General features: G+C 36.4%; 2 protein-coding genes across 2 annotated transcripts in view; one reads left to right on the top strand and one right to left on the bottom strand.

Moving 5' to 3' along the window:
* The first annotated feature begins 6922 nt into the window (after positions 1–6922).
* LOC140945566 (glutamate receptor 2-like) overlaps positions 6923–9758 on the top strand; it is a 30295-nt gene continuing 27459 nt past the window's right edge. The window contains exons 1-5 of the mRNA XM_073394578.1: positions 6923–7064; positions 7644–7883; positions 8179–8387; positions 9040–9087; positions 9264–9389. Coding sequence (XP_073250679.1) covers positions 6923–7064; positions 7644–7883; positions 8179–8387; positions 9040–9087; positions 9264–9389 — 765 coding nt within the window. The remainder of the gene's footprint in view (positions 7065–7643; positions 7884–8178; positions 8388–9039; positions 9088–9263; positions 9390–9758) is intronic.
* Positions 7185–9758, bottom strand: part of LOC140946388 (methylcrotonoyl-CoA carboxylase beta chain, mitochondrial-like) — a 135446-nt gene continuing 132872 nt past the window's right edge. Inside the window, exon 16 of the mRNA XM_073395494.1 lies at positions 7185–7195. The gene's annotated coding sequence lies outside the window, so the exon portion shown is untranslated. The remainder of the gene's footprint in view (positions 7196–9758) is intronic.

Below are 9758 nucleotides of genomic sequence, written 5' to 3' on the forward strand. Positions count from 1 at the left end.
CTAACATCCCTTCTTTCATCAAGTAAGTAAATGAGTCAGAGGTTGATCGTTAACTGCTGCACTTAGACCTGGGTCACTGGTAAACAAGGAAAGATTAATTAAAGGTCTACCACATATTGACAAAGCTGCCGTAAAAAACTCAAATCCTTGAAATGACACAGTGTGAGAACTACTTACTGATACGGTTAAAGAAAGCACGTCACGATTAATTACGACGATAAGGCTAAGAACTATTAAATATATAACGCAGAAAACACATGTTCTTTGTTCTAATTTGTTACATTTTGTTTTTCCTCCTACAGACGGACCACACTGAGGATTGAAGGGAATGGCAAATAATACGCATTCAGTTGAACCTCTCTATAAGAGTCACCTTGGGGGCAGAAGAAAGTGGCCAGTGTAGACAGGTTGAAGCAAGAGCGAATGTATGGACTGTCCGGCAAAAAAAAACTGGCCGTTGTCGAGAGGTGGCCGCTAGTGGAGGTTCGACTGTGCTTGCCTTTTCACAGTAATTCAAGCATTACTACTACATATAATCCAAACAAATAAACTGAACCAATCTTACAATTGTCAGCTAGTATAATTATCATATATAAAATACGAAATAAAGCAAATGATACTGGAAACATGAAATGTATGTAGAAATTTCCCGACTCGGTGAAGCGAACACAGAGCCGTCAACTGTGTCCTATACTATATTAAATAAATCGCTAATTTTATTAAATAAAATTATCTAAACACAATCAGCCATCAAGTTCAGCTAACAAAACTTGTATTTGTAGGAAATATCACAAACGTTAACTGATTCTTCAAGCAAGAAAGATATTAAGTAATTACATTTAGTATATACTAAAACAGTGGATAGTGTTTTTCGCACGCTCTGATTGGCTACTCAATCAGTGAATATCCTGCACTATTCACTGATTCACCTCCAGTACCTCGGAGCGAGCGACGCCAAACTCGTGTAAGTTGCAAGCAAAATGCCTTCCCGGTTTGCTGCCGTAAACAAACAAAGAAATTTCGCAACTAATCAAGCAAGCTGTTTCCAAAATACACGAAGAAGGTGACTAAGTTCGGATTGGAAGTTTTAACAGGTAAAGCTTTGTCTTTTTGACACGAATTTATCGATAAAACCGGTGAAAAAGTTTTTTGTTTACAAATGCAAATGAAGCTTAAGTCTTGCTTACTTTATTTAGTTGAGTTGTTCATAAATAAGCTTAAAACTAAATTTAATAATCTTTTTTTATAGAATGATTTTAAATACAAAAAGAATTCACAATTCCTTTTGAAGAAATTTCCCCGCAAGAGCTAAACAAATGCCTTCAAAAGTTTTAGTTGCCGGCAAGAAAAAGCAACGGCCGCGGCCGCCCGGTCATTACGCGACAAAATTGTAATCGTTTGCAACAGTATTTGAGTTAAAAATCGTCGTTTTTGTGCTCAATTATATCACTGTTTTAGTATATACTCAAACAATTATTCACCTCAGTGTCGGTGGCTAGTCGTGGATATTTACCTCACTGCTTCGCAGTTCGGTAAATATCCAGGACTAGCCACCTCCACTTCGGTGAATAATTGTTATTTACCCGGACTTAAGCGAGTAGGAAGTTCGAACACCTGTATCAAGTAGTCAACTGTACCCCAGAATCATATCATGCATGTCGTTCCAGTTACATAGCTTATATTTAGCAAGGTGTAAATTTGTGTGAATTGCTATTTTATGGATTTGGTAGCGCTAGAAATAGTAATTAAAGTGATCAGGATATACGTTTGCTGTTGTCCCCTTGATGAGTTGACCTACCTTAAAGCTTTTCGAGATACCGTATTTACTCAACGAAACGATCCTTGCCAGGTAATGCATCGAGCGTTTACTTTGATCAGGAGTCCATGTGCCCGCTATTTTTAAGGAACAACTTATAATAAGTTAATATATTTTATTACAAATAAATGTCTTAGGGGACCGGGTTTTTAAAGCCTCCTTTTTCTTTCGTGACGTGATGTTTAATCAAGGAAAATACGCTAATTGTATATCAATAATCTCATCATTACACAGTCTCGCACTATGGTTACAGCAATAAAAATACTGCATTTCAACTATTTAGTCCCATGTAGAGGCGAGTTTTACTTTCTTTTTTTTTTCTTTGTTTTTTCAGTGCTTTCCGACAAAGTTTTCAAAGTCAAGGTCAATGCAATTAAAGATACACCGGGTTGGCCGGCCCCAAGGTGTTCTCTTTTCTCTCTTCCTAAGTACTCTTGTCCCTGCTCTTTCCGTTGTTCCTAAGCAGGCATTGCCAACCCCAATCAGCGAAAAGAAACTTTTTGGCACACCCTTAACCTTCGTCACGTATAATTTAGTTAATAAGATGTCTTACGTGGTTTTCATGGTGATCAGTGTATTTAACATGTGCTATTCATAAGTTGTATAAATTTAGTATAACCACCCAAGTCAGGGATTACCCTAGATGCTATGATGGGTCCTAGATGACGTCATATTCCCCCCTCTCCCCTCCTAATAATCGCCTGGCGTGAAGTTACCTTAACCATCTCCTACAAAACACATGTAAGTTGTTAATTACCTGTCTTTAACTATTAAAACCTGACAAGAGCCTGAAGACCCTGCCTTCGAAGAAGACAGTCTGTCTGTGAGAAGAAGAGGAAATACGTGCAATCATGAGAGAAGGAGCGGGCTGTATTCTGGATTCCAAGAAGTTTATTTCAGTCTATAGTGGTGCAATGAAAAGGCGCAAATCGTCCCATGTAAGGTAATTCAAGAGAGTCTTGGATTGTGGATTCTAAGCTGTGGATTCCAGATTCCAGGTACTGGATTCTGGATTCCTTATCGGTGGAATCAAACCTGTTTTCCGGATATCAATCCGAAAAGTAGGTTTCCCTATTCCTTGAGCTGAAGTCCGATTTCGAAAGCCCAGGATATCGATTCCGATTGCACAAGCAAAGATTTCCCGGATTTCGGAATACTGATTGCCTTACATGGGGCAACACATATTCCGCAGAGGTTTTGGTTACAGGGGGTAACGCCACAGTGTTTTATTACAGACTCAGAACAACCACCTTGTATAGCGAAGACAAAACAGCATAATGATATATGCACCACAGGAAAGTACTGCACAGCAGCTTTCATTTAGGAGTTTACGATTATATCCGCCGCAGACACAAGACTTAGAATTCTTTCAGGGCTTAAGAAAATAAATGATTTAATTAAAAAGCAGCAGGTGACGGTATTTTTCCAAACATAATTACTCACCATCCATTTCACCTTTGTTGACTTAACGACTTAAACACGATTTAGCGTACCTTAAAAGCTTTTGTACAAAAGGGAAAAGTAAGTATTGGATTTTAAAATTCTTTCCTACGTACTCTGTCCCTTGCTAAAAATCATTTAAACATGAATAGAAATTATCGGTCTTGAGAATGATTTATTAATCACGAAATCAATTATTTTTATTAGCGGTTTGCTCAGTATGAAACTTTTATTGGAAGAACATCTTTCTGCCTTTAACTATATATCTCAAGCACAATCTAAAAATGACAAATTAAAGATAATTTCTATACGAAATGCCCCAACAGTTTCATGAATTTAAGAGACTTCTCCCTAATGCTAAAGGCAGTTTGTTTGCTCAGATTGTTATTTTTTAGAATGCTTAAAAGGGTTCATTCAGAGACCGAAAGTGTCCCTTCTTTATTCTTTTATATGTTTAACCTGACAGTCAAATCTTCATTCCGGCCTTATTATTATTATATTGAGAGACAAAAAAAAAACATTTCTCATCCTCGCAAATAAAGGAGATCCCTTGTTAAAATAATTTTTTTTCTTTCTAGTACTTTCACGAGCCAAACACGCGCATTTCACTCATTTAGAAACTCGAAAAAGGATATAAAATGTTGACAAAAGAACTACTAAATAATTCAACTTCAGCAAGTAAATGTACCTACATGTATATTACACGGAAAAGACATGGAAATGATTAAAAAGTTTCCACTGTAGGAAGGACTTTCAGAGTGACAATTTTTGCATTCTGCAAAAAGAACTGTAAAAAAGCAAAGACAAAAGCTGGGAATGAAATATCTTTAGCATATAGCTGATAAATATTTAAATGTTAACGGGAATGAAGTGTCTTAAAAATGTCTGTTAGTGTTTAAAAACACCTCGTTAACCTTCACATTTGTTTTTCTAAGCAGTAAACTATTGCTTTAGTGCTCAAGGACCAGACTTACCCACTGTTGCGCACTTTTTACAAAAGGCAAAAACTTAAATGTAACGCTCATTCATAAAAGGCTTAAAATTTTATTATTATGTTTAGTATCAACATTATTATGCATGGAGCAACCTTTAAAGCATTCAGTATCGATTTAACTTGTATAAAGAGTGTGTCATTAAGGAGAGGTGAGCGGAGGAGTTAACTGTTACCCTTGAGACGGCAAAACGTTTTAGTAGTATACGCCCAGTAGGAGTGTAGCTTCAGACACATACGCACGCGTGTGCGTTCCTTTTTTACAGGTAAGCACGTTTACGCACGTTGGTAATAAGAAGACGAAACATGTCGATAGAAATAATAAAACATACGGGAAGGAGGCCAAATGACTGATAGAGACACAACCCCTGCTATTCATAAAGCCTCGGTTGCTTCTTCAAACTATCAATTTGCTTTCAAAACTTCCTACAAGTGTCTTTTTTCCACAGTTAACTGGGTGCGTGATTGGAGGGCTAATATCTGTGCTGGTGTTGGCAAGCCCCAGTTCAGACAAAATTTTCATGAGCTGATCTTAATCCGAATTTGGGTCTAGTACCCGAATAAACTACTTTTCAACCGTAAAATATAGTTGCATCAATTATTCATCCATTGTTGAATAACTGTCTGTTTCTCTACATGATTGGTTTTGCTGCGCACGAAATGAAGTTTTGTGTTTAAAAAGCTTGATGGACTGGAAAAGGCTAAGCAGCTCATTGCCTCATGTTTGATGGGAGAAATTTGCCAAAGCAGCTAAAAGCAATCGAGTTCTTGCAAAGAACAGACAAGCACATATAAACAAGGTGGCCGCCTGTTATGGTAAAGAAACATGGAGCATAATAGGACGGCTAAACTTTTCGCCAAAACGAATATCGCCATGTTGAGGTCGCACCATGTAATAATGTTAGGGAATCCGGATTCCGGAATCCCAGGAATTTTTGCTTGTGGAATCAGGGATCTTGGGCTTTGGAATCCGGAATACAGCTTAAGGAATCCGAAATCCCATTAACGATTAGAATCCGGAATCCGAATTCCATTTACAAAGTCTGGAATCCGGAATCGACAGCGTGGAATCCAGAATACAAGACTGTCTTGTATTCCCTTACATTTTGCCTCATAGATCGCATCCTGAGCACGACAAAACTTTGAACAAGGCCGGCGTAACGCGTCGTCGAAGGTGAAAATGTTTCGGGGCCGTTTTCTTTAAGCCACGTGAATAGAAAAAAAACCTATGTGTTTAACATTAAACATGCCAGAGAATTTCTTCTTTTTCACTTTACAAACTTGTTTCGTGCTAAATTTGACTGTTTTATATGGAAAAAGAATAATTGAAACAAATTGGTAACTTTCTTTAATACAATTATCCCGTTATGGACCTAAGACCTTTGCTTAGTTGTTTAGAAACAAACGAAATAGATTGTAAGGGTTTATGATCTAAAACATTATTTTAAAAACACTGAGATTGTTTAAGGTTTTGTTAACTGAAAGAAAAAAAAATTTACCGCTAGCCGGATAAATGCAAAAATATTAGAAAGTTAATCGTAGACTCGCTTTCTACATCTCTCACTAAAAAGCATTATTTGAGATTTGTCAAGAAAAATTTATAAGTTTCGAGGCGATATTTGCATGATACAGTTAAACAGCTGCCACGATTTTTTTCTTAGGCGGTTCTACGATTGGCTTGAAACCAAAAACATTCTGAATTCCTACCCTGAATATCTTTAAGAATAGGTTTAATGAATAGTAACTACGACATATTTTGCAAGGTCATAATTTTTTTTATAAGTGGCATCTTACAAATATACTTACACAAAACTTCTTAAATGCATCATTAGATTCAGTATTCCACATTCTTAGTACGTGTAATAAGTTCTGGACATTTATGTCCCAAGTATTTGGTATCAAATTTCAATGGTGTTATGAATTTTCATCTAACTTTGTTTGAATTGTTGAATCTTTACTTAGATGGAAAAAACAACCGTCTTCACAGTACTAATCTCTGCTATCCTGTCCACGAGGAGTGTACAGACGGCTGCAAATAGAAAATTTACATTCGGTAGGTAGTTGGTCTTATAATTTGTTTACGTTTTTTAATTCACTAGTTTTCAACATTCTTGTTAGAATATACTGACTTCCCACCGATCGTACAAAGGTAATTTTCGTCCAAGCCATCAGCTTTGATTTCACAGTACGTCAAATCATTTGTAGCATGATCAAAGAAAGGTCCCCATTTCTCAATGTGTAACTCTTAGACTCACTGTCATGCACTTAGAATTTTTTAAGGAGACTCAATAGCTCTTAAAGCAAACTCGGTCAGAAAAGAAAGTTCATTAATTTTCAAGCGTCCCCAGTTCTTTACCTGTGACCCCCTACATCTATTGTCTTGTAAGAAAATATCTAGCAAGGCTATCAGTCTGCTTTTCTTGTTTTATATTTGTTGGAAGGATCAGACTAAGTCTTCTTTCCACACGGTTACTTCCTCTCCTGGATTAGTTTATAAAAGCAACCGAAAACAGGTGATTTTAATGAAAATGAACGAACCTGCTTACACTTGTATATTTTTTGTTTGTAACTTGTCTATCGGCATCACACCATTAAGTATGATGATAAATCGGGTTTAACAAGGTCTCGGCTGTAGTTTGTTGGTACACTACGTAACGAAACTATTTTTTTTTCCAATGACCACAGCTGTTATCAATGAATCTCCAGAGGAGTATGAAGCCGTCAATTTTTCTGTCAATAAGGAGTTTGTCTTCAGCAATGTTTCAATAATCTTAAAAACTTTCAACATATCTGAAGACATGGACCTGTTTGGTAAAGGTGAGGGATGCTTTTTTTCTTCTTCCATTATCGATACTGAAAATATTTTTAGACCAATAGAAATTGATTTGGGTAAAGGCTTTTTGAGGAAGAAGTAGTCGCCCATGCAACTGTTATTGACTCTTCACACAACGTTCGTCCCCAAGAAACCTCTTGGTGAGACCAAGATTTGGCAGCAGGAGCTTTGTGTAACATAACGACACAAAAACTACTACGTGAGAGACTAAGAAGAAAAAAATGCCCACAGTATTTTCGACATCGTCATCATTGCTTACATCGACAAAATTAACGTGTCTAAGTAAAAACAATCGCTTGTCGCGACTGTTTCTCGACGTCATTTCTTATGAATAAGCCTGAATAAGGAAGAAAAAAACGTCTTTCTCTCATCTCCCAAAAAAGAACGGCTTGACCGATCATCAATAAATCATTGGTAATAATCATTACTTAAAAAGCAAAATTATATGGATAAGGTCATTATTACACTGATTAATATACTTGTCACATTTAGTTATTCATTTAATTTCGTATTATTTTGCTATTATTTTCTGTCAGCAAAAGTAGCTTTCATTTAATTTTCAGCTTCAATGCTTCTTGGGGAAAATGTGCTTACAGTTATTGAAGGAAGCTACACAAACACTTCTACATGCGTGCTATCCGCAGTAACCAGCATTCCTTTTTTCCGTCTCCATGGAAACAGCATCCCACTGGATTACTGTGGGCCCGTGGTACACATGTCAGCGGGATACAAAGATTACGCACACGCCTCTCTTGACATAATCAGCACATTCCAATGGGATAAAGTTGCTCTTGTTTTCGATGGTAAAAACAAGTCTAAGTAATTTTTATGATGTGTACTGTAAATGGTAAGGACAAGCTTTGCCGTGAATCAATTTATTCGTTTCTTTCCTTCTAACTTTTCTCTCATAAGCTTATGAGAAGCAATGGTTTTTTCCTTCACACTGACTGTTGGGCAAATTCAACAGATTAATATAAATAGCTTTCAAGTAATTCGTACGAATTTAGTAGAATAACAAGTCAGATTTTTTTCTACTTGAAAGAAAAATCATTAAAATTTATTTGCCTATAAAAATACTTTTTCACTTACTGTTTGTAGAAAATCGTGTGCACGAAGCAGGATATTTCCACGCCATATCCAAGCCATTCAAGATCACTGTGAACCTAGTTCATCTTTCTGGGAAGATGCAAACTGGAGATGAAGAGTCACAGATATTGACAGCAATGAGTGAAATTAAAAGTCTTGAACCCGATATCATCTTACTTTATACCACAAAGAAAAACATTGAGCTTATACTTCAGCAGAGGGTAATTTGACATTGTTTGCCTCTATCACTGTCCACTTTAATTTTGTGACTTCACATTGCTCTTTTTGTCAAGAAACTAAGGATTGTTGTTGTTAGCTCTTGTCTCAAGCAAAGGGGTCGCTAAACATGCTAAAGTTGATTCGACTGGGAAGGAGGTGACCCTCTTTACAACTTTTCTCCATATAAACGAGCGTATATTCTCGCCCAGAACCTCAATATTTAGGAGGTAAAATTATAAAGAAAATAAAGTTAGGGGACTCGAAAGGGTGACCCTTGGTCGTACAAAACCAATAGCTGGATTAACGGGGATATGTAATAAGGAAATGACGACTGGAAGTTCGCGCTCGGTCCTTCAAATAGTGTTCGGACCTTAAATAACGGGGTAGTTGCATGGAAATCAGTACGCTCCAATGTACTGTTTGCCTGGTGGCAAAAAAAAATTTGCAGCAAAATGTCAGTAATTATTGATATTTTTAGTCTGGTTTTTTTTTATATATATCAAATATATTTCATTCACATGAAAGGCCCTTGTTTTGAAGAGATTTTCTTCGTCCATTAATCGTCTCCAGACATGGACTCGTAGAAGAGCAACTAGAGAACGAATTGGCAACAAAACTTTACCTTCGATTCCTCTTTATATTTTTGCTCCTCAGAAATCTTGTCAGCACTACAAAGGCTACAAAATTATTCTCCAAGGAAAGGTAAGGCAGATGATTAACTTTTTTTTTCTTTCGTTAAAATTCAAATGACTTTTTTTTAGTTCCAGCAAAATAAAATTCAAGCTATTTTTAACAAGGAGACGAGAATGCAAGACTTGGCAATTCCCGGCCATTTTTCTAGAGTAAAGTAGAAATTTTATTTCTTGTTAACTTTTTAGGTGCCAATGCAAGTGAAAAGCCATCCAAATAACGTGGTTATAGCAATGAAACTTCCGTACGTTGAGAGCCCGTCTTCTAAGGAACTGGAAAATGTTACACTAAGAAAGTACAACGTGACAGATAAGGTATCTTCAATGACAATAGTTAAACATTGGGCTAAGGTGTGTATTTTTTTTTTCTTTCCAAAAAAGTAGCTGTCTTGGGTTTTCAGGATAGGATTTGCGCTTAGTAAACTGGGTATGCTTCCCAATTAAATTTTTCCCTAACCCAAGATAACTTGTGTAACAAAATAGACATAATTTTATTTCGTGTAGGCTGAAACAAGAGTGGTCAGTTAACATTAGTAAATAAAATAATGCGACAAAAATTTGGTTGTGTGTACAACAGCTAGCTGAGTGCAAGGAAAAACTCTGAGAATTTATTTCACATTAATATGTTTTATAAACGGTAGTTTTTATGAAATGAGGCCAACGAGAAATGTAATTAATACAAAA

This window comes from Porites lutea, chromosome 8 (genome assembly GCF_958299795.1).
Source record: "Porites lutea chromosome 8, jaPorLute2.1, whole genome shotgun sequence".
Lineage (NCBI taxonomy): Eukaryota > Metazoa > Cnidaria > Anthozoa > Scleractinia > Poritidae > Porites > Porites lutea.